The 25,567-nt window shown below is 41.4% G+C and overlaps 1 protein-coding gene across 1 annotated transcript in view; it reads left to right on the plus strand.

Annotated features, from left to right (window-relative positions):
• The first annotated feature begins 18,317 nt into the window (after positions 1-18,317).
• The window catches only part of rps6ka2 (ribosomal protein S6 kinase, polypeptide 2), a 240,953-nt gene continuing 233,703 nt past the window's right edge, over positions 18,318-25,567 (plus strand). Inside the window, exon 1 of the mRNA XM_041206960.1 lies at positions 18,318-18,500. Coding sequence (XP_041062894.1) covers positions 18,318-18,500 — 183 coding nt within the window. The remainder of the gene's footprint in view (positions 18,501-25,567) is intronic.

The raw sequence follows: 25,567 nt of genomic DNA on the forward strand, positions 1-25,567 counted from the left end.
CATAAATTCCTTTTTTACTTACCTTACACAAAGGATCAAGCAGGGGATACAGGATATATTGCAAAGATGCACGGGAGCTTACGATACACTGACACAACAGACCCTGCATGGCGAATAATGAAGAGAAATGAGTCTTCCAACAAAAAAATGAATGTGAAGCTGCTTCCAAACTAAAAGTCATAACATTTTCTAACTTGTTATCTTGCTGTGCTGCAATGAGGGAAGTTGGCGTTGGTGAAAAACTGGTGCGAGAATGGAAGAAAATGAAATCCACCCTGAAGAAAATGTTCAAGACCAAATGTGTAAAGGGAACAGAGACCAGCCCCTGGCCTGATCTTCAGAAGCATGGATTGGAATGGTTCTGAAAAATTATCAGAATGGTTTCATTGTCACCAGAAATATAATGCATATATATATACTTACGTGGACCAAAACACTGAGTCCAGCAAAGATTTCCAAACATCAGCTTGTTGGTGTAGCTGCTTTATAGACCAAACGTTTCTAGCATTGTTCAAAAGACCAAGATCACTCGGAGGCCACTGAAAGACCTTGATGCCAAAATTACCAGTTTCTCGTGATTTTTCTTCAGATGGTGGCAAAAACACAAATATCCGTTATGTCACATCGACAACATGGATGAAACGCCCATCAATTTCAGTATGCCCAGCAACCAAACTGTGGAGTGGCAAGGTTTGAAAACAGTCTTAATGAAAACCATAGCACATGAGAAGACAAGATTCATGGTGGTACTAGCCTGTATGGACAATGGAACGGAATTCTAATAATGTGCTGGGAGCAAGTGGCCTGAGCAGAAAAACCTTGCAGCCAGAACCATTGCCTTTACCACTTCCCATGTCACTTCCTTTAGATTTCAACCACTTCAGTTATCAGTACAAACCTCCAAATAATCCTACTAACACAGCAACAGCCAGTAGAAATTAATCTGCAACTAGCCTGAAAGTAACTGAAGATCGATTTAAATAGCATTGGTCCTTCCTGCTGCTCAGCTCAGGTTAATCTGGGCGATGTTCAGAGAGCTAGAGTCAAATCAGTGTTACAAGCTGCTTTACCTCTCAATACACTTGGTACACTCTCCCAGTGACCACATAGTCTACCCAAAATGCTGCTCAGATGCTATTTCGATCTGAAATAACACCCGTATCACCAAAAGTACACGTGCTAAGTAACCACATTTTGTGGCATTAGAATCAAAAAGTTATCTAAAACTTAAAACAGCAAAAGGTAGACATGTAGGGCAAGTTGATCAGTATCTTGTATTAGACCTTGGTTTGATCTCAACTAGAATACTATATTCCAGTTTGATCTCCTTTTCCAATTGGAAAGGATGCAGAGGAAGACCTTCAAAGATTTGTGTATACGGACCTGCATATATCTGTTCCTGCACTCCCTTTAAAATTGTACCATTATATCACTCATTATAGTGCAGTATATTAAGGAACCCAATCAGCAGCATAACAAACTACATCATTAATAGCCACACATGCCATAAGCTAATTACAATTAAAATCTTTATAATTAACTGTAATTAGGTAAAGAGGTGTGTGTTATATCTGACTGATAGAAACTGAAATCATATCCCCTGGGTGTTCAGGTCTTATCCTGCATACATGAGATAGAGAAATTAATAAGCAGTCAACTGATGTCCAATTACTGCAGCCACAATCTTCTATCTAATGTTAAGAACATATTACAATTATTGATAGCGGACTTGGTTTGACTTAAAGTGAATAGTGTATACAGTAAACAGGTTACAGTGTATTAATTCCTACATGAATCAAAGTGTGAAATTCACTGCCAACATCACACCACACGTAATAAATTAAGATACCTGTGACCTAATAAATTATACAAAATAATTGTTCTGCATTTGAAATTACCTCAAATGGTTCATCAAGTTCAGTTTCATATATTACAATAAGCTGAGTTATACTGTAGTGTGGTAAAGTGGAGTGCTATGTACCTTTCAGATAATTGACCACCTGACTGTATCAACCAATCGCTATACAGCGCGGGGTACTTGGGTAACTGTAAGTCTAGGGTTGGCAGTGATTGAAGAAGCACACATGGTTTTAGTGCTCTGTTCTTAGTTCCAATAAACCACCAGTATTTGTTCCATCAATCGGGGTCTCTGTCTATATTGTTTCAAGCACCAACTAACATGTTAATATCAAGGACGCAGCTCACGTTTGCTGCACAAGGCAAACCTGATAACCAAAAAGATAAAACTGGCGATGAGGATAAACTGGATCAATTGACGGAAATCAAGGAAGCCGCGGTAAGACAGCTACGTTACTTCATCACTACTTTGAAAGCTGTTTGAAAGCGCAGTCTCCTTAGTCATCAAGTATGCTGTGGTTTGGGCATCTTGAACCATTCAATCACGTTTCCAATGACTGGCCTCATTACATTGAACGTTTACAGCATCACGGGGGAGGACAAGAAGAGGGCGATTCTTTTGACCACGCTGGAGCAAAACACATGTGCTGATTCGCAGCCTCACTTCACCGAACACCCCGATACGAAGACTTGCGACAAGTTAGTAAATATTGTCAAAAGCCACCTGAAGCCAAAGCCTTCAGTAACTATGCAGTGTTTTAAATTCAATTCGAGGAATAGACTTCCAGGAGAGAAAATCACTGGCTATGTAGCTGCTTTAAAGGAATTAATGGAATATTGTGAGTTTGGAACTTCAATTAATGACATGTTGAGAGACCGATTGATATACGGAATCAGGGTCGATGCTGTTCAAAAGCGATTGCTATCTGAAACTCATCTAGACTTCACTAAGGCATCAGAATTGGCAACAGCGATGGACAGCACTGTTAGAGACTTGGAAGCAATAAAAGATACACAAAATGGTGCTGTCCATCTTGTAGGGCGGGAAGAGACGGTAACAAATTGCACGAGAATGTCGGACTCCGCAGAAAGGTGGGGAACGCCCACTATGTACAGACCATTGAAGAACAACAGTACTACAGTGAAAACCACAATATTAATGAGAGAAATGCATCCAGGCAGCCTACAGGCGATTGACAGTTCAGAAATATCGAATGCTTTTTCTGCCAACACAATGGTCACATAATGCAACACAGTAAAGATAGGCTGACACAGCATTTTAAAAACAAAGGTAGAAATCGTGAAATCTGTCTCATTGAAGAACCAGAGGAAGCAGAATCTGACTTCTATTCATCATACAACCTGAAAGTGGGTAGAATTGAGCCAATTCAGGTAGTCATTAGAGTCAGTGAACAACCATTCAACATGGAGGTCGATACTGGGGCATCATTGCCTGTCATAGGAAAATGTATGTTCAGATACTTGAATAAAGGAGTCCATCCTTTAAGTCTGGAAGAATCGGACAATAAATTAATGAGTGAAAGGAATATATTAAGTCCTGGTGCAGTTTGGTGATCAGTCTGCAAATTCACCCTTTATAGTAGTTGCTGGGGTGGGATCCAGTTTAATTGATCACAACTGGCTCAAAAAGATTAAATTGCAATGCGCTGAAATTTTTCAAATCGGAACAAGAAACTTACAGGAGCAGTTACAAAAGTACGCTTCCATTTTCAGTGAAGGATTCGTGGGCTACAAGCCAAAATCCATGTAGACCCTAATGCGATCCCCATATTTATCAGAGCCAGACCAGTCCCTTATGCTGTATGGGACATGGTTGAGACTAAGCTAAACGGACTGGAAAGTTGCCCATCTTACAACTGGTGCAATTTTCTGAGTGGGCGGCACCCATAGTACCCACACTGAAGCCAGACCAAAGTATTCGCTTATGCATTGATGATAAGTTAATTGTTAACGAAGTGGCCGAACTTCACAGACAACAAATACCAAAGATTGATGAATTATATTCAAAATTGGCATGGGGCAGCACAGAAACAAAATTCGACATGAGCCAAGCCTACCAGCAGGGGGAGTTGGAAGAAGGCTCTAGGGAATTCGTGACCATCAATACACATCGAGGATTGTATCAATATACTCGACTACCCTTTGGGGTCTTATCAACGTGTGCTATTTTCCAGTATACCATGGAAAACCTACTTCAGGGACTGCCCCATGTCGTTGTTTATTTGGTTAACTGACGAAGAACACTTAGCTAATTTGGAGGAGGTGCTGAAACACTTCTCACAAGCGGGGATATGCTTGAAACGAGAGAAATGTATTTCCCAAGCCAAGGAGGTGATTTATTTGGGCCATAAGGTCAACACGCAGGGCCTGCATCCCGTGGAAGAAAAGGCTGTTTGTGAGGGACCTGCACCAAAAAACACTACAGATTTAAAGGCCTTCTTAGGCATGATAAAGCACTATGGGCTATTTCTCCCAAAATCTAATAACTATACTGGCTCCATTATACGTATTGCTTTAGAAAAATCATAAATGGATTTGGCAAGGTCCACACCAGGATGTGTTTCTGAAGGTAAAGCAGTTGTTAAGATCTTTGGCCCTATTGGTCCACTTTGACCCAAAGAAAGAATTGATTTTAACTTGCGATGCACATCCTTATGGAGTAGGGGCTGTACTTTCACATCGGATGGTGGATGGTTCCACATGATCAGTGCTGCAGTGCGACAATATTCTCAAATTGAGAAGAAGGCTTGTCTGTTGTGTTTGGTGTTCGGAAATTCCATCAATGCCTCGACGGTCACTATTTTCATATTATATCCAATTGCTGGGATTATTTGGAGAGGATAAGGTGATACCCCCCATTGCATCTACTCACATCCAGAGGTGGGCACTGATAATGGCTGCTTACAAATACACTTTTATTCATCGATCGGGAAGCCAGATTGCACATGCTGACATGCTGAGCTGCCTCCCCCTGCCAAATAACAATGTGAAGGTTCCAATTCCCCAGGAACTTATCTTAGTACTAAATTTTTTGGATTCCTACCCTGTTCAGGCCAAACAAATCCATGAGTGGACAAGCTGAGATCCTCACATCCAGGAGCAAGTCTTGAATGGATGGTCAGGGGAGCCAAAGTCTGTTGACCTGAAGACCAACTTCAATTGCAGATATGATCTCACCTGCCAGGACGGTATATTGCTCTGGGGAGCAAAGGTTATCGTGCTCCCAAGAAGGCGAAGGCCTTTATTGGCCGAATTACATAGCGCTTAGCTTGGCATTAGTACAATGAAGATGCTCATGCATAGTTACTTGCGGTAGCCAGGGATGGGCGCAGACATCGAAAGCCTAGTCAAAATTTGACTTCAATGCCAGCAGGTACAAAAGCTACCCCACCACCCCCTACCACCCTCCCCCCTGCCCCCTTAGCTCCATTGCACACATGGAAATGGCTGGGGTGGCCATGGATGTGCCTCCATGTCAGCTACATGGGGCCCTTCTTGGGCACGATGTTCCTTTAACTAATAGATGCCAACTCCAAGTGGATTGATGTCTACGAAGTCCGGTCACCCATGTCTGCTGCCACCATAGACCGTTTGCGACAGAATTTTGCAGTACACGGGTTACCGGAGGTGCTCGTGTCAGGTAACAGGACTGCATTAACCAATGGGGATTTTCACAGGTTTACAACCCTCAACTCATATCAAAACCTTGCCATACCACCCCGCTTCTAATGGTGTGGCTGAGCGGGCGGTCCAAACGTTTTAGTCCAGGATGAAAAAACTGGACGGGGATTCCAACAGCACCAGATTGTCATTGTTCCTGTTCACATACTGGATGATGCCACACACGACCATCGGTTTTGGCTGGATTAATGAAGGGACAACTTCACACCCGTCTTATTCTTGTCAGGCTGAATTTAGTCAGGAGGGTGGAGAGAAGCCAAGAGGCCCAGAAGCCCAGACATGATGGCCATAATCATGAAAGAAATTTCATGGTGGGAGAGACAGTTCTCGAGAAGAACTTTGGCGATGGGCCCAATTGGCTATTAAGCGAATTGAGTGCAGTGACAGGACCTCTCTCCCATAATGTATCGGTAAATGGCCAAATAATTAGATGACACGTGGATCATTTCCAGAGAAGAGAGAGAGTCCCACAAGAAGGAATGCAGTCATCACTTGAGTTTGAGTCTGCAGCATACGTGGAAGAAATGTCACCCGATTTGGAAATACCAGTGGGGCCTGTTGGACCCAAAATGCCTGTTGGACACAAACTTGCCCACTTCCATCGAAGAGCCTGGTGGACAGCTGACCCGTGAGAAGGGGGTCTCGGAAAAACCAGCCAAGGTCATTGAGTTACAACGCTCGACACTTCCGAGGAAGCCTCCTGAGAGACTTGACTTGTAAATAGTTATTCATGTAAATAATTGGGATGTTATGAAGCTTGTCAATTGTACTTTCAAGTAAAGGGGGACGGATGTGGTAAAATGGAGTGCTATGTACTTTTAAGAGAATGTAGTTAATTTACCACTTGACTGTATCAACCTATCGCTATACAGCGCGGGCTGCTTTGGTAACTGTAAGTCTAGAGCTGGAGGTGATTGAAGAAGCACACATGGTGTTAGTGCTCTGTTCTTAGTTTCAATAAACCACCAGTGTTTGTTCAGTTAACCGGTCTCTCTTGCTGCATTGTTTCAAGCACCAATTAATACCAAGGCCACAGCTCACGTTCACTTGGCAAAGCGAACCTGATAACCAAAAACACAAAATGTAGCTTCCCAGTGTGCCAACACGGGTCGCTTTCACTGCTGTAATGTAAAATGACTGATTGTGAATCGGCAGCCTTTAAAATTAGTTGACATAAAAATCAGGAGAGATGCTGTCCTTTTTTCACATATTTTACAATATAGCACAAAAAATTACTCTTTTAGCTTTTATAGTGAAATATGGGACAGAGATCTATTGATTAAGTAACTAAAGAATCTATATTTGTAGAGTGCTTTTCCAAATTGCTTCACATCCAATGAAGTTCTTGAAGTGTACTCATCATTCTGTAGGTAAATACAACAGCCAGTTTGCATACAAAAATCTCTGACAAATAGCAAATGAGATAACTAATGAGTTAAAAACAAAAAACTGCGGATGCTAGAAATCCAAAACAAAAACAGAATTACCTGGAAAAACTCAGCAGGTCTGGCAGCATTGGCGGAGAAGAAAAGAGTTGACGTTTCGAGTCCTCATGACCCTTCAACAGAACTGAGTGAATATTAGGAGAGGGGTGAAATATAAGCTGCTTTAAGGTTGTAGTGCCCTGCCATCCATTCTTAATTAGCACATTCGCTTAGATAATATCACCACCTTCAACACCTCTTTGTTCCTTTGTCTGTGACATCGTTTGATTATCTGCTCCTATCACTGCTTGCTTGTCCCTACAACCACACCACCCACCCCCACTTCTCTCCCCCCACCACCCCCCACCCCCCCCTCCCCCAACCTTAATGATGGATAATGGTAAATTTAGAAAGTAATCCTTCACAACCAAGAAATCATCTCCATGGACACTGATGAGGTTAGTGTGAGTCTAGTCCATGAATGTATGGGAACCTCGTGAGGCAATAATGGTTAATTCTGGTTTCTAGGCATTAAGGTTTGACATTCTCCGCATTTCCTCACAGCCTTTTTGATCTTTTGGTGAAATCCTGGCCAATACGCCACCTCGCTGGCCAATCTCCTAGTTTGAACAATTCCCATGTGTGCCTGCTGCAACTGTTGGAGGATATCAGGTCGCATGGACCCTGCAATGATGAATTGCTTTCCCTTAAAGATGACTCTTTGAGATTTTCCGAGTTTATCTATAGGACCAAAATGGTCTTGCAGCCTCTGGAACATCCTGGAAGGGCTCTGGTCATCTGCCAATTACTGTCTTCCATGGCTGCTGTGTTACAGGATCATTGCAAATTTCCTGCTACAATGCTTGGTAATTAGATTCACCAAAATGCATAAGGTCAACTACAAAACATTTCTATTTCAATGTCTACATAAACCTACTTGCAGATCTAGCGAAATGTCTGAAGTTTTTGATGGGTTAGGTAGATGCCTTGAGAGTGTGGGATGTGTCTGTGAAATTATCCAGCTGGTAGCGTATGTCAAAATCATAGCCCTATATTTTGACCAGTAGACACTCTAATCTTGGTAGTGCACAAGTTAGGGGTTTTTGCCAGATCATTTCATGCAGCTTACGGTCAGTTTTCACGACAAACTTCTTTCCAAACAAGTAAGTGTGGAACTGCTGGATGCTGAATACCAGTGCTAAAGTTTCTCATTCTTCATTTGAATAATCAGCGTGGGCAGTGAACAGACTCTTGGAGACAAAAGCAGTAGACTTCCCTTTCTGGAGAAGGCGTGCTCCAAGTCCTTTTTGGGATGCATCAACCTCAAGAGTAGTTTCCTCAGTCGGGTTGTAAAACTGAAGAGTTGATAGTCCTTGAGTTAAAAGATGACCAAAATATTGATGAAGAGAGAAAAATAGGATATGAGTGTTAATTAGCAAATTAATGTAAACATTTCTATAAGTATATAGAGTAAGAGATAAGTGAAAGTAAACATAGATCCCTTACAGGCAGAGATAGGGGAAATTGTAATGAGGAATAAGGAAATGGCAGAGACATTGAACAAATGCTATGTATCTGTCTTCACTGTAGAAGACAAAGAATACATCACAGAAACAGTGGGGAACAAAAGGTTGAGTGGAAATGAGGATTGTAGGAATTTTATAAGTAAAGGAATAGTGCTAGGCAAATTAATGGGATTTAAAGTTGAAAAAGCCCCTAGACCTGGTGCCCTATATCCTAGAGTTTTAAAAGAGGTGGCTACAAAGATCGTGGATGCATTAGTTTTGATCTTCTTGAAATCCCTAGATATTACAACAGAGTTCAATGATTGGAAGGTAGCAAATGTAATCCTATTATTATTCAAGAAAGGAGGGAGAGCACAAAGAGGGACCTATAGACCAATTAGCCTGATATCAATTGTAGGGAAAATGCTGGAATCTATTTTTGCAGTGTGTTAAGTATGCTTAGAAAATAACAATATGATTGGGAAAAGTCTCCATGGATTTATGAAAGGGAAATCATGTTTGACAAAGTTATTAGTTTTTTGTGGTCATGATAAATAGTGTAAATAAGGGGGAACCAGTGGATGTAATGTATTTGGATTTTCAAAAATCATTTGAAGGGGTGTCATACAAAAGGTTATTAGATTAGCGGTCATGGGTTATATTAGCATGGATTGAGAATTGGGTTAATGGATAGAAAGCAAAGTGTAGGAATAAACAGATTATTTTTGAGCTTCAGGCCATAATTGGTGGGGTACCACAACAATCAGTACTTGGGCCTCAGCTATTTACAATATTTTTATCAATGATTTTGATGAAGGACAGATTATAATGTGTCCATGTCTGCTGTTGATACAAGGTCAGTAAATGGTGAGGAGGATGCAAAAGAAGCTGTAAATGTGCATAAACAGGTTAAATGAATGGGCAAGAACATCGCACATGGAATGCAATATGAAGAAGTGTAAAGTTATCCACTTTGATAGGAAAAATAGAAAAGTAGAATATTTTTTAAATGTTGAGAAGCTGGGGAATGGTATTCCGGAGGAAACCTGGGTGTCATTATACATGAGTCACAGAAAGTTAACATACAGGACAGCAGGCAATTAGGAAAACATTTGGTGTGTTAGCTTTTATGGCAAAGGGGTTAGAGTATATTAGTGAAGAGCTTTTATTGCAATTGTATAGGACTCTAGGTGAGACCGCAGCTGGAATAATGCATATAGTTTTGGCCTCCTTACCAAAGGAAGGATATGCTTGCCTTGGAGGGAATGAAGATTTACTAGGATGATTGCTGGGATGAGGAGATTGTCCAAACAGAAATTGAATACAATTGGGCAAGTTCCTTGGAATGTAGAAGAACTATATCAAACTTTTAAAGGCTTGTTAGGGTAGATGCTGGAGGGATGTCTCCCCTGACTCCAAAGCCTAGAACTAGGAGTCACAATCTCAGAATAAGAGGTTGGCCATTTAGGACTGAGATGAGGAGAAAACTTTTCACTCAAAGGATCTTTGAAATTCTCTGCCCAAGTAGGCAGTGGGTGCTCAATCATTGAACATATTCAAGACAGAGGCCGATAGGTTAGTGCAGGAAGGTGGATTTGAAGTCCAATTGTTGCCATGATAGTATTAAATAATAGGGCAGGCTTGAATGGCTGAATAGCCTACTACATGTACTATTTCTTATGCTCTTATAAGCTAAATTAAATGGCTTCATAATGAAGCAAAGCAGTGAAAGTTGGAAACTGATAATACACAGGTGCCTTTGGTACAAGAAAATGCAATAGGCTTTATAAATTGAGTTTTTTTTTCTAATTTCAGCTCAGAAATCATCTCATTCATACATCACATATATGGCACCTTTAAATTTGCCTGTCCTTTCAATCTTTGTGTTAGCGACATAAACATAACAAAGAGATGTGCTCTGGTTTGTATGGCCAGATTTTACTCCCAAAATAACCTTGAGGCTAATGACGCTCACTGTTATTAGGTGCAAATGGTATAGCAACTTCTGGCTAGGGCAGATGTACAGTTAATCGGGTATATCCGACAGTTGCTGCCCTATTTGCAGCATTCTGCTATTAGCTTTGTGAAAATTGCACTTCCCTGAGTGCTTCACCATTGAAATGAATTGAATGTCATGAAGTTGCTGCATTTATGCATTAGCTACAATCTAAACTCACCACAATAACTTTGTAATTTCAATCTAAGAACCCGTTTAACAGTGTGATGTGTTAATTACTGCCAGTCAATCTTTCTAGCACAGTAAATTAACTATTACAAGTGTGGAATCTCATTCTTTCTTATAGTAATTGTTGGAGATTTTAAAAATGGGAAATTTAATTTTTTTAAGACTTTTTTAACTTTTTATCTTTTTCCTCTCTTAATCCAAACCTTCTATTGCGTTCTGTATCTGATTTGATACTGAGTTCACACATTCTAAATTTATTCTCCCTTCTCAGTACTTGTGCTTTTAAGTTCACAATCCTTTGATCTGATAGGTTAAAAGAAATACACAGCTAAATGTCCTGTTCGCTCAGGTCCTAGATGCCGGCCATTAGGCAGTTGCCATTAGATGTCCTGCTACAGCAAAATCTTGCCTATGTGTTAGCAATTGGAGATTGGAGAAAGGGCAGAAAAATGGAAGGGGAGAAAAACTATTCCACAAATAGATGCATAGGCTGCATCTTACCTATGTCGGGCAGGCTGGGGAGTGGGTGGGAGCAGGTGGGAGCGGGTGGGGGCTAGTGTAGAGGGCTGGGGGCTGGTCCAGAGCTGATCACCGCTCACACACCGCCATTTTATGTGGGCGGGCCAATTAAGGCCCATCCAGCATAACGCGCTGCCAGTAGCGCTCAGCACTACCTGTGTGGGCGGGGGTAGGAGGGAGAGCTGGGGCCTGTGCTCTTTCGCCCATGTGCGTGAAAGGGCATAGCAATCTCCCTGAGGCATGGAGCTGACTCAGGGAGATTGAAGGGCAATAAAAGTTTTTTAAAATTCAAGTAAAAAATTATTTAAACATGTCTCCTCATGACAGTATCACGGGAGCTGGGACATGTTGCCAAATTCACCAAATTTATTTATTAATTTTATAAAATCTTTGGGAAACTTCATCCCACCCATGGATGAGGTTTCCTGGAAAACATGAAGGCCGTTTGGGCTCTTCGCCTGGCCGCCAACCTTAAGGTTGGACGGGCAGCATTGTTAATAATGTTAATGATGTTCCTAATGGCCTTAATGGGTCTTTGACAGTTCGGCTGCTACCGCCAAACGCAATGTCGGAATGACCCGCAATGACATCGGGGCACATGCCTGACATCATCTTGCGTCATTTTGTGCTTCAACGTGTCGGGCCCGCCCCTGCATGCTGACGGCAATATTCTGGCCCATGTGATTTTCTCAAATGTTATCCCTGGGATAACTGCTCTCCCTCACCCCACCACTTATCAATCTCTATTCCCCATGAATGTAGGTTTGTGGGATCATCACATTGAGTATTAAAAAATAACTTAAAACGACAAAGGTAATGTTGTCCAATGCCATGCATGTAAACATCTATGGCCTGGATGTTTGCCACAAGAGAACTCATTAGTCCCACCCCCGAACATGGCCCCTCAATTTTCGTGGGGGCATGAATGGAGTTGGTTTGTGTTTCACATATGAGCAATTCATGGAGGCAGCTGGCCATTGAAATCATCAGTTGCCACCACTGAAGCCAGATTTTTGTATCCTGTGAGTATGAAACCCGAAAGTGTGCACAGTAGACCTTGACAGAACAGGTTTGAACTTTGTGGTAAAAACAAAAAACTGCGGATGTTCTGTGGAAGGGTCATGAGGACTCGAAACGTCAACTCTTTTCTTCTCCGCCGATGCTGCCAGACCTGCAGAGCTTTTCCAGGTAATTCTGTTTTTGAACTTTGGGGATTCATTTGGGTAGCCAGAATACCCCTTTGGAGAAGTAAGGTACCTATTTGGATAGGGTCCCAGGACGCTTTTGATGCAGGTCAGTGCCCTTCAAAATTGTTAAAAGTAGGAAGGAATGAATGTAAAAAAGTGCATAACCTCATTAACTGCCAAGCTCAATGGAACTGTCAACAGTCCTGTTAAGATAAAGTGTCAAAACTGTCGAAAGCAAATGTCAAGAAGACCTGTCAAAAGAGTCAGTAGGATCTATCAAGGAGACCTGTTCAAAATCAACTGTCAAAACTTTCCAGAGGACCTCAAGTGGACTTCCAAAAGTGTCAAGAGAAACTGTCAAATGCACCTGTAAAAGAGAGCTGTCATACGAACAAGTAGCAGGAGTAGGCCATTCGGCACCTTAAGCCTGCTCCACCATTTAATAAAATCATGGCTGATCTGATAGTAACCTCAAATCTGCATCCCACCTACCCCCGATAACCTATCACCCCCTTGATTACCAAGAATGTATCCCACTCTGCCTTAAAAATATTCCAACACTCTGCTTCTACCGCCTTTTCAGGAAGAGAGTTTCAACGACTCACGACCCTCTGAGAGAAAAATTTCACTTAATCTCCATTTTAATGGGCAATCCCTTTTTTAAACAGTGACCCCTAGTTCTACATTCTTCCTCATGAGAAAACATCCTCTCCAAATCCACCCTATCAAGACCCTTCAGGATCTTATATGTTTCAATTAAATTGCCTTTTACTCTTCTAAACTCCAGCAGATATAAGCCCAGCCTGTCCAATCCTCCCTCATAAGACAGCCCACCCATTCCAGTTATTAGTCTGGAAACCTTCTCTGAACTGCTTCCAATGCATTTACATCCTTCCTTAAATAAGGTGACCAATACTGTACACATTACTCCAGATGTGGTCTCACTAGTGCTCTGTATAACTGAAATATAATCTCCGTACTTTTGTACTCATTTCCCCTTGCAATAGATGATAACATTCTATTAGCTTTCCTAATTACTTGCTGTACCTGCACTAGCTTTTTGCGATTCATGCACTAAGGCACCCAGATCCTTCTGCATCTCAGAGCTCTGCAATCTCTCACCATTTAGATAACATGCTTTTCTTTTATTCTTCCTGCCAAAATGGACAATTTCATGTTTCCCTGCATTATACTCCATTTTCCAGATCCTTGCCCACTCACTTAACCTATTTATGTATTTTTGTAGCTTCCTTAAATCCTCTCCACAACTTACTTTCCTACCTATCTTTGTATCATCAGCAAATTTGGCAACAATCCCTTCCATCCTTTCATCTAAGTCATTTATATAAATTGTTGAGGTCCCAGCACTGATCCCTGTGGCACATAACTCATTATATCTTGCCAACCTAAAAAAGACCCGTTTATGCCTACTCTCTGCTTCCTGTTTGCCAGTCAATCTTCTATCCATGCCAATATGTTACCCCCATACCATGAACTTTTATTTTCCTTAATAGCCTTTGATCTCACACTTGATCAAATGCTTTCTGAAAATTGAAGTGCAGTACATCCACTGGTAGCACATGTTACTCCCTCAAAGAACTCCAATAAGTTGGTTAAACATGATTTCCCTTTCACAAAACCATATTGACTCTGCCTGATTACCTTAAACTTATCCAAGTGCCATGCTACAGCTTCTTTAATAATAGCTTCTAACATTTTCCCCTATGACAGGTGTTAAGTGAACTGGCCTGTGGTTTCCCGCGTTCTGCCTCCTTCCCCTTTTGAATAATGGAGTTGCATTTGCTATCCTCCAATCTAATGGGACCTTCCCCAAATCTAGGTAGTTTCAGAAAATTAAAACCAATGCATCAACTATCTCACTAGCCACTTCTTTTAAGACCCTAGGATGAAGTCCATCAGGACCTGGGCACTTGTCAGCCTGCAGCTCCAACAATTTACTTAGTACCACTTCTCTGGTGATTGTAATTTTCCTGAGTTTTTCCCTACCTTCTATTTCCTGATTTATAGCTGCTTCTGGCATGTTACTTGTATGATCTATAGTGAAGACTGATGCAAAATACCTGTTTAATTCGTCTGCCATTTTCTCGTTTTCCATCATCAATTCTCCAGGCTTACTTTCTATGGGACCAACACTCACTGTGTTAACTAATTTATTTTTAAAATATTTTTAGAAACTCTTACTATCTATTTTTATACTTCTGGCTAGCTTTCTCTCATACTGTAATTTTTCCTTCCTTATTAATCATTTTGTCATCCTTTGCTGTTCTTTATATTCTGTCCAATCTCTGACCTTCCACCTATCTTTGCACAGTTATGTACTTTTTCTTTAAGTTTGATACTATCTTTAACCTTTCTAATTAACTACAGATGGTGTGCCCATCCCTTAGACTTTTTCTTACTCATTGGAATGTATCTATTCTGTGTATTCTGAAATATCCCCTTTAATGTTTGCCACTACATGTCTATTGACCTATCCCTTAACATAATTTGCCAAATCACTTTAGCCAACTTTGGTTTCATGCCTTTACATTTGCCCTATTTAAGTTTAAAACCATAGTCTCGGACCCACTCCTCTCTCCCTCAAACTGAATGTAAATTTCAATCATATGATTGCTGCTACCTAGGAGCACCTTCACAATGAGTTCATTAATTAATTCCATCTTGTTGCACAATACCAGGTCTATTACAGCCTGCTCTCTGGTTGGCTCCAGAACATGTTGTTCTTAGAAACAATCCCGGAAACATTCTATGAACTCCTCATCTAGACTACCTTTGCCCATCTGACTTTTCCAGTTTAGATGTAGATTAAAATCTCCCATGATTATCACTGAGACTTTCTGACGAGCTCCCTTTATTTATCCCTTTATGCTCCATTTTACCATATGATTACTATTAGGGGGCCTGTGCACAACGCCTACAAGTAACTTCTTGCCTTTATCATTTCTCATCTCCACCCAAACCATTTCCACATTCTGGTTTCCTGAACTTAGGTCATCCCTCTCTATTGTGCTAATACCATAATTAACTGACAAAGCTTTATTACTCATTTCATGTCCTTCCTAAATGTCCCATTACCCTTTAATGTTTAGGTCCCAATCCATGTCGCCCTGCAGCCATGTCTCTGTAATGGCTATCAAATCATAATTATTTATTTCTATGTGAACTCTCAGTTCATCTGTTTTGTTTCCAATGCTTTGTACATTCAAATACAGAACCTTTAGTTTTATCCTTTTGCTCTTTTTATAACCTTTAGTCTGTCCTATTGATTTATTGCTGGATTTATCCTCTTTCTGTCATGGTCTGTTTTTCATTTCCAGGAATAATATTTTTCCCTTTTGCCTTGTCTCTACTCTTTGATTTACCACATCTTCCCAAATTTGTACCCTTGGCCCCACTACTTAGGTTAAAACCCTCTCTGCTTCCCTAGTTATGTGGCTCGAAAGAAAATCAGACCCAGCATGGTTCAGGTTAGACTGTCCCAACGGTACTGATCCCACTTTCCCCAGTGTTGGTGCCAGTACTCCACGAACCAGAACCTGCTTCTCCCACACAAGGCTTTGAGCCACCCATTCACCTCCTAATCTTATTTGCCCTTATCAATTTGCACATGGCTCAGGTAGTAATCCAGAGATTATCACCTTTGAGGTTCTGCTTCTTAACTTGGTGCCAAGTTCCTCATCCTGAATAAGCAGAACCTTTATCCTGCCAATGTCATTCGTACCAACCTGGACCACAATGACTGGGTCATCCCCTTCCCACTGCAAGTTCCTCTCCATCCCTGAGTAGATGTCCCGAACCCTGGCAATGGGCAAGTGACATAGCTGTCTGGACCCCCGCTCTTTGCTGTACAAAATGGTGTCAATCCCTCTGCCTATACTGTCCCTTACTACCAGTACATTCCTTGTAACTCCCCCTGCTTAAATGGCTTCCTGTACCATGGTGCCATAGCTAGTTAGCTCATCTATCCTGCAGGCTCACTCTCATCCAAACAAGCTGAAGAAACCTCAAACCTTCTGGACAATTGCAAGGGCTGAGGTTTCTGCATTCCTTACCTGCCTCAAGAATAAAGTATCCAGGTAACTTTCTAAAGACTCACAACCCTCTGAGTGAAAAGATTTTGCCCCATTTCTGTTGTAAATGGGCGACCCCTTATTTTTAAACAATGACCCCTAATTCTAGGTTCTTTCACAAGAGGAAACATCCCCTCCACATCCACTCTGTCAAGACCCCTCAGGATCTTATATGTTTCAATCATGACGCCTCTTACTCTTCTAAACTCCAGTGGATACAATCATCGCCTGTCCAACATTCCCTCCTTAGGCAACCCACCCATTCCAGGTATTGGTCTAGTAAACGTTCTCTGAACTGCTTCCAATACATTTGCATCCTTCCATAAATAAGATGACCAAAACTATACAGAGTACTCCTGATGTTGTCTCATTAGTGCCCTGTACAACTGAAGCATAACCTCCCTACTTTTGTATTCGATTCCCCTTGCAATAAATGATAACTTATAATGACAGAAAAAAGGGGCAGCTGATCTTTCAGAACACAAACTCTCAGACTCATAGACTTAGTACGGAGACAGAAAAACAACTGCTGCTTTGCAAAGTAGAGGAAAAGACTGTTTTGTTTTAGCCCCTGAGGAGGATGCCAAGAAGAATTGATTTTCTATTTGAAGAGATGGGACTTGGGGAGGCTTAAGTACCCAGGAGTCATAGGAATGGGCCTTTCTGCTGGAAGTCGGTTTGGGGATATTCAGAAGACTGAGTGAAGTGACTTTCAAAGGACACTGGAAGACTCGCCCTGATGTGGCAGGGATAACTGGAATGCCAGTTTGGAACTGAATCTACAAGGCTACATATCTACTGGGAATGTGGCGTAATATATTTTTGATTGCGTTAGTTAATTAGAAGTACCTCTTCTATAGTTTGGTGTATTAGTTGCTTGTTGAGTAATGTTTAGTTTGAGTTAATTTTGTTTGTTTATTATAGTAGAAGTCTTAAAATGTGAAATCTTGGGTGTTTTTTTTGCCATCAGTCTCTGGGAAATTCATATCTCTTTTTAAAGTTATCTGTCTTTACTGAGATCATAACACTCTCCAGACTGACCTTAGATGCTCAGCTAGCAGGAGACAGGCCAATTTGCTGTCCTCTTGTGACCAACAAGTTGCCTGTGGGGCTGTGGTTGGTGTCCAATGATTGCCAGTAATGAGCTGGGAAACCAGTTTTGCATTATAAAAACCGAAAATGCTGGAAAAACTCAGCAGGTCTGACAGCATCCATGGAGAGAGAAACAGAGATAATGTTTCGAGTCTGTATGGCCCTTCTTGAGAACTCTGTGTTATCAATTTGGTGTTATCCTGTGCTGGCCTCATCAGGCAGCTGTGTTGCAGTCAATTACACCCAAATTCAGGCATGATCCAATTTATAGAACTCTGAAGATCAACTTCCAGTACCCACTCACAAAATATACTAATATTTTACAGCCCTCACTGTATGAAAGTGCCATGTATTCTAACCTGTAAAATTCCATAACCTAAGGCAGCATGTGAACTCAATAGATGCTGTTCAGTACGTTCATGGGTTGCTAGGTGGCCAATCATGTAACTTTGTTTAGTTTATAACTATCAAAAGGTTGAGGTCACAATCACTTGTGAATCCTTGTATGTAAATTGACAATATAAACTAATCTTCAAGCAAACATTTAATTTTTACTGATAAATATTTACTGGACATGATTTTTGGTAAACTTAATTCAATTAGTGTCTTTAAAACCAATGTTTACAGTGGAAGGTACTTAAGGAAGAGGAAAAATTACTATAGCACCTAATTGATTCCCAAGCACGTATATGAAAAACATTGCTCCAGTGTCCTAATGGGTCAATGTTGGTTAAAAGTATTGTGTACTGGAAGGTATGGTTTATTGCATGTGCATGCGGTCTTTGTCCAATGTAATCTTCTGTGTAATTATTTCCCTCCAGGATGAGGGTATCGTGAAGGAAATAGACATCAGCAACCATGTGAAGGAAGGTTTTGAAAAAGCAGATCCCTCTCAGTTTGAATTACTTAAAGTGCTGGGTCAAGGATCCTATGGAAAAGTAAGTGAATTACTAGAATTGTTTGATTTTCTTTCTATTAAGAAACTATACTGAAAATTAAATGGCTTAAGATATTTCCCACATAAATGTTATATTCAAAAACATACCTTTTTGGCATCTGATTCAGGTTTTATTTATTTGGAATGTTGCTAATCTTCTCCACATTGAATACTCAACTATACGCCTCCTCCTCCTCCTTCAGGTACCTTGCCCTTAGAGGGTACTGGCGTCCATGGGCTTACATTGGATTGGTCCATAAATATCTTGACAAAGTACAGTGGTGGTTTGTCACTACTTTCTGCAGTATGGATGACCATGAAACTCTCCCACTTATTGGTCAAAGGCCTTTAGTTTCAATGAAAAAGTGAATTCCTGTCTTCTTACACATTAGCAGTGAGCACCTAAAAAGGAAGAAATGTGCATATTGATAGTGCCTTATTAAAATTGGCCATGCTCTCACTATCTTTGTTCTCTGGTGCTTGGTTAAAGCCACCAGCCATCTGATCTGATGGCAACAATGTCTCCATGCACTCACCATGGAAATCATTGAAACTATAGAAAAGTTACAGCACAAAAAGAGGCCATTCAGCCCATCATGTCTGTACCGGCTGAAAAAACTAGCTGCCTATTCTAATGCCATCTTCTAGCATTCGGTCCGTAGCCTTGCAGGTTATACAACTGTGGGTGTAGATCCAGGCACATTTTAAATGAGTTGAGGGTTTTTGCCTGAATCATCAAGTTGGGCAGTGAACTCCAGACACCTACCACCCTCTGGGTGAAAATGTTTTTCCTAATATCCCCTCTAATCCTTCTACCAATCGTCTCAAATCTGTGCCTCCTAGTAATTGACTTCTTTGTTAGGGAAACAGGTCTTTCCTGTCTACCTCATCTAGGCCCCTCGTAATTTTGTACACCTCAATCAAACCAAACCTCAGCCTCCTCTGTTCTAAGGAAAACAATCCTAATCTACCCAATCTCTCCTCACAGCTGCAATTTTAGAGCCCTAGCAACATTCTTGTAAATCTCCTCTGTACTGTCTCCAGAGCCATTACATCCTGCCTGTAATGTGGTGACCAGAACAGTATGCAACCCTAGTTGCGGCTTAACCAATGTCTATGCAGTTCCAGCATTATATCCCTGCTTTTATATTCTATACCTCATCCAATGAAGGAAATCATTCCATATGCTTTCTTTACCACCTTATCCACCTGTCCTGCCACCTTCAGAGACCTGTGGACATGCACTCCAAGGTCTTTCACTTCCTCTATCCCTCTCAATATCCTCCCATTTATTATGTATTCCCTTGCTCTGTTTGCCCTCCATAATGCATCAACTCACACTTTTCCAGATTGAATTCCATTTGCCACTTTTTCACCCACTCACCCAAACTTTGATATCATTCTGGTGTCCACAGTTATCCTTTTCTCTATCAGCTACACGCCAATTTTTGTGTCATGTGCAAATTACCCAATCATGCCTCATTTGAATCCATATTACTAATATATACAACAAACAGCAAGGGCCTCAATACTGAGCCCTGTGATATGCCACTGGAAACTGCTTCCCATTCACAAAAGCAACCGTCAATCATCACCCTTTGTTTCCTGTCACTGAGCCAATTATGGATCCAAAATTCCTCTGTATTCCATGGGCTTTTACTTTTTTGACCAGTCTGCCATGTGTGACATTGTCAAATGCCTTACTAAAATCCATATAGACCACATCCACTACACTACCCTCATCAATCCTCCTTGTTACTTTGTTAAAATATTCAGTTAGGTTACAAAGGTAAAACTTTCCCTTAACAAAACCATGCTGATTGTCACGGATTAATCCATGCTGTTCTAAGTGACAGTTTATCCTGGCTTCAGAATTATTTTAATAATTTTCCCACCACTGAGGTCAGACTGACTGGCATATAGTTATTTTGCCTATCCCTCACATCCTTTTTAAACAATGATATGAATATTCGCAGGCCCCCAATCCTCTGATACCTCGCCTGTACCTAGTAAAGATTGAAAAATGATCCTCTGAGTATCCGTGATTTTTCCCCTGGCTTCCTTTAACAGCCTGGGATACAGTCCATCCAGCTCTGGTGATTTATCTACCTTCAAGGATGTCAGTCCCTCCAATATTTCTTCACTCACAATGCTTATTGTGTCTAATATTTCATACTCCTCCTTATTAACTAGAATGTCTGAGTCATCCCTCTCCTTAGTGAGGACAGAGACAAGGTACTCATTAACAACCATGCCCTCATTTTCTGCATTAACATGTAAGGTACCTTGTACTTCCCTGATAGGCTCTACCCTTTCCTTAGTTATCCTATTGCTCTTAATGTACTGATAAAACATCTTTGGGTTTTCCTTGATTTTACCTGCCAATATTTTTTCATATCCTCTCTTTGCTTTCCTGATTTCCCTTTTTACTTCACCCATGTATTTTCTATACTTCATTAAGCTTTCTAATTTTTTTTGTGACTGTCATAAGCTTTCTTTTCTGCTTTATCTTACCCTGTATGCTTCTAGATAACAGGAGGCTCTAGATTTGGCAGTACTTGTAGAATCTCGCTTCTGAATGCTTCTCGTTGGTCTGTCACTGATTTCCCTTCAAGTAGCTGTAACCAGTCCGCTTTCGCCAGATCACCTCTCAGCTTCATAAAGTTTATCTTTCACCAATTTAGAACTTTTACTCCTGTTACTCACCTTCAACTCCACTTTAAGTTTGTTGTCAATTCTGGTTGGAAATATTCCCGATGGTTTCATCATATGACCTCCCGCCATGTAAAATTTCCACCTCCAATATATTTCATGAATCACAAAGAAAACCGTTTGAAGGTTGAGAAAAAACATCCACCTGCCATGCTGGGTTTGAAGGCATGAGGACTCGTTCAATCCAGTTGGTGGCCTGCGCATCAACTGCTGTTAATTGTACAAGAAATGGGGGTAGCGTTGGGTGGCCCACCTTCCATGGCCCAATTGAGGCCCTTAAGTGGACAATTATAGCCCACTTAATGGTCTCATCCTGCCGCCACCATGATTTAACCAATAGCGGGAGAGGGCTATGCCAAGCGGCAGCCCAGTTCCCCTGGGCTCATTGGAGGGCCCCCTAAGGTTTTACCCGGGCCTTTCCAGGCCTGCTAGCTTGGCACCAGAAAAGATCCCAACCGGACCTAAATGACCCAGTGCTGCACACACAAAGTGCTGGAGAGCTGCTGGCCTCTAATTGTCTGGCAGCACTCTGAGGAGGGACTTCCTATCTCTGAGGGGCAGAAATCTCATCTCCAGTCTATTAACAGTTAATTAACTAGAGGCGGTGGGGGGCGATGGGGGGTAGGGGGCGCACCCAGGTTTAGGGGGTCACCCAGTGGCCCGGATAATTCCACTCCGTAGTTTTGAATGCCGATTTTTCTTATGAGTTGCTTGCAGCACTATCCAGGCGATTAACATTTAATTCCTACAAACTCCAGGGTAACCCTGCAGGGTAGGCTATCCACTCCAATAACTAGGCCTATCACAGCCCAAAAGACATATTGAAAATTATCCAGTGCCAAGTCTGACTTACAGAGATGAGCCCTAAAGGCATTATGTGCTGGGCAGTACACTCACCTCAGTCAAGGAGCTGTGAGTTCAAGCATACATGAGGACTTGAGCACATAATCTCAGCTGGTAACCCAATGCAGTATGGAGGGAGTGTTGCCGTTTTGATAACGCCACCTTTCAGATGAGTGGCTCAATTAAGCCCCACTTGCTTTCTCAGGTGGAGTAAATGGCCCATGGCACATTTGAAGAAGAACAGTGAAATCCTCCAAGTGTTCCAGATCACATTCCTTTCTCAAGGAACAATTCCAAAAGCAGATGGCCTTGTTACTTATCTAATTTGCTGTTTGTAGGACCTTACGGGGTGGAATCTTGTGCTGGTGACGGGAGTCCTGGCTCGCCAGTATTACATGCCAATCAGGCACTTGACAGGTCACTGATGGGCCTTTCCCCAGGATCAGAACCCGGAGCTGGAAGTCCCACATGTCAAACTCGCCATGGGGGAGGGCACAAGATTCCACTTATGGTGTCCAAATTAACCATGTGTATATGGGCCATCAGTCTCTTTTGTTCCTACATTTAATTACTTCATAATTGATAAGAGCCTATCTACCCACTTTGGGGAAGGTGTTAATGCAAATTCATTTCAGGTGAGTAGTGAAGATTAATCCTAAAGTGTAGAATGTCTTTCATAAATCAACCTTTCCCACTAACAAGAATGTTACATAGGAACAGAAGTAAGCCATTCACCCGTCAAGCCTGACATACCATTCAATTAGATCATGCTGATTCGTATCTGAAGTCCATTTTTGGACCTTTGCTCCATATTCCCTAATGGCCTTACCTAACAACAATCTATCAATCTCAGTTTTGAAAGCTCTAATTGTCCCAGCATTTTGTGGGAGAGTGAGTTCCAGGTTTCCACTACCTATTGTGTAAGTAAGTGCTTGCTGGTGTTGCCAGCTCTGGCTGGACATATTTTAGGAGATGTCAGTGGAAAGCCATCACAGAAAGGCGGCAGCCTGGCACAACTGGGTACTAAGGGAGTGCAAGAGAGGAAAACACGCCAACTTTAATCAGGCAAACGGGATGAATTTGCAGCCAGGTTGACTAACAATTAAAGTTTACAGATAAAAAAAGCTTTACTCACTCTTAATGGACATAATGCAAGATCTGATGTCATGTTCAAAAAGGGATATTAAAAGCTGCTAAAATTGAGCAGAAAATAAAGTTTTTTTTCTCTCTCTACCTCTGTTTTTAATGAAAATATCTAAGGTGAAATGATCCAAACCCTTGCTTGCACCAGCTGCTCTTGGGCTAATGCTCATTGCTCGCACCCACTCCCACAATGACATTCAAACCCCATCAATTCCATTGCAGTCTGCCAAAATCCCAGCAATTGGAATCCCTCTGGCTTTTTATGGTTTGAATTTGATTGGGTGGCACTTTGCCAGATATGATGTCACTGCATGGCAATGCCTTATGATAGGGGTTGTAGTTTCTTCTCCTCCTTGGTGGCTGCTACTGATAACTGGTTGGTCCAGCAGTGGTTTAGAAGTATGTGTGCGCGTCTGTACCAATTTACGTTTTATGTCATCACACTGCCAAGTATGTAATCAGATCACTGTTTTTCAATGAATGTTGAACTTCTGTACAAAGTATGTGCATTGTATTAATTTATTTGCTTAAAATATATGTAAAATCTCCAAGATTGCCTTCAATAGCCACTGGGAGATAGATGTCGATTCTGATAGTCTCCCGGCCAACTGGAGGGGTTGGCAACCCTAGAGCTTACTGATTGCACTCTTGAAAGGCTTAGCTCTGATTTTGAGATTTTATCTCTTTGTTCTTGATTTCCCCACCAGAGGGAATAGTTTCTCTGTATCCACCCTATCAAATCCTTTTAACATTTTAAAAACCTTGAACAGTTCACCATGCAATCTGCTATATATAAAGGAATACAAACCAAGTTTATGCAGCCCATCCTCATAATTTAACTCACTAAGCCCCAGTATGAACAATGACTGCACTTCAAAAATAACCTATTGGCTGTAAACACTTTGGAACCTCCTGAGAACATGATAAAATGCCTCGAACAACCACAACCATCTTCCTTTGTGCTAGGTGTGACTCCAACCAGTGAAGAGTTTTCCCCCGATTCCCACTGACACCAGTTTTGCTAGGGTACCTGTATGCCACACTCAGTCAAATGCTGCCTTGATGTTAAGGACAGTCACTCTTACCTCACCTCTGGAGTTCAACTCTTTTGCCCATGTTTAAACCAAGGCTGTAATGTGGTCAGGAGCTGAGTGGCCCTGGCAGAACCCAATCTGAGCAGCAGTGAACATATTATTGCTAAGCAAACGCCTCTTGAAAGCACTGTTGATGACCTCTTCCATCACTTTACTGTTGATGGAGTGTAGACTGATGGAGTGGTAATTAGCCAGGTTGGATTTCTCCTGCTTTTTGTGTACAGGACATACATGGTCAATTTTCCACATTGCTGGGTAGATGCAAGAGTTGTAGCTGTACTGGAACAGCTTAGCTAAGGGTGCAGCAAGTTCTGGAGCACAAGTCTTCAGTACTATTGCCGGAATATTGTCTGGGCCCACAGCCTTTGTAGTGTCCACTGCCTTCTGCCATTTCTTGGTAACACATGAAGTGAATTGAATTGGCTGAGACTGGTGTCTGTGATGCTGGGGACCTCTGGAGGAAGCTGAGATAAATCATCCACTCAGCACCGTTGGCTGAAAATTGTTGTGAATGCTTCTGCCTACTTATACCTTAGAAATCTTTTAGTCTTTCAGGTGTAACCTAATAGATGTTGGGATGCTGGTTGGAATTCTTCCATTATTGTTAGCCCCCTCACATTCTCAAAATTTTGTTCTAACTTCAGGGATCAAAACCACCAGTCCCACAGTATTTCTTTTTCCCTAGAAAATTCTATAAATGTCTCATTCAGTCTTTTCTTTAAAGTCCGAAATGTCGATTGATAGGCTTCAGGGACAAGTTTGTAAGTATTAAGTACTGCAGCTTTAACTATCTCATAATTTGAAGATTGTTCTTCTGAAAGACTAGAATAGACATCCATAGTCTTCTGAACCAACACACTTTGCAAAATGAGAGTCTGTGTGTTCTTTGGCCACTTTAGTTGGTTAGCTGCCTTGTCAAATTAGATAAAATATCTCTCAACCCTGTCTTCAGTGAATTTAGGCAATTGGCGAAGATTCTTTGTTATATCAAAGCTTGGAATGGGACTTGATTCTTCATCCAAACTACTAGACTCTCTTTTACTCTGTAACGTAAGCTTTTCTCTAGCCAGTTCATGCTGTCTGATTTCTTTCTCCTTTTGAAACTCGAGCTCAAGCTTTTGCATTTTCTTTCTTTTTCCAGTTGCTTCATCTGCAACTGAATTCTAGCCAATTCAGCGGAATTGTTATCTGTATTCATTTTTGCTTCTTCCAATCCCTGATACTGTGCTATTACCTCAATTATTTATGCTTTCTTAGCCCTTGCTTTTAATTCTAA

This window comes from Carcharodon carcharias, chromosome 2 (assembly GCF_017639515.1).
Source record: "Carcharodon carcharias isolate sCarCar2 chromosome 2, sCarCar2.pri, whole genome shotgun sequence".
Classification (NCBI taxonomy): domain Eukaryota; kingdom Metazoa; phylum Chordata; class Chondrichthyes; order Lamniformes; family Lamnidae; genus Carcharodon; species Carcharodon carcharias.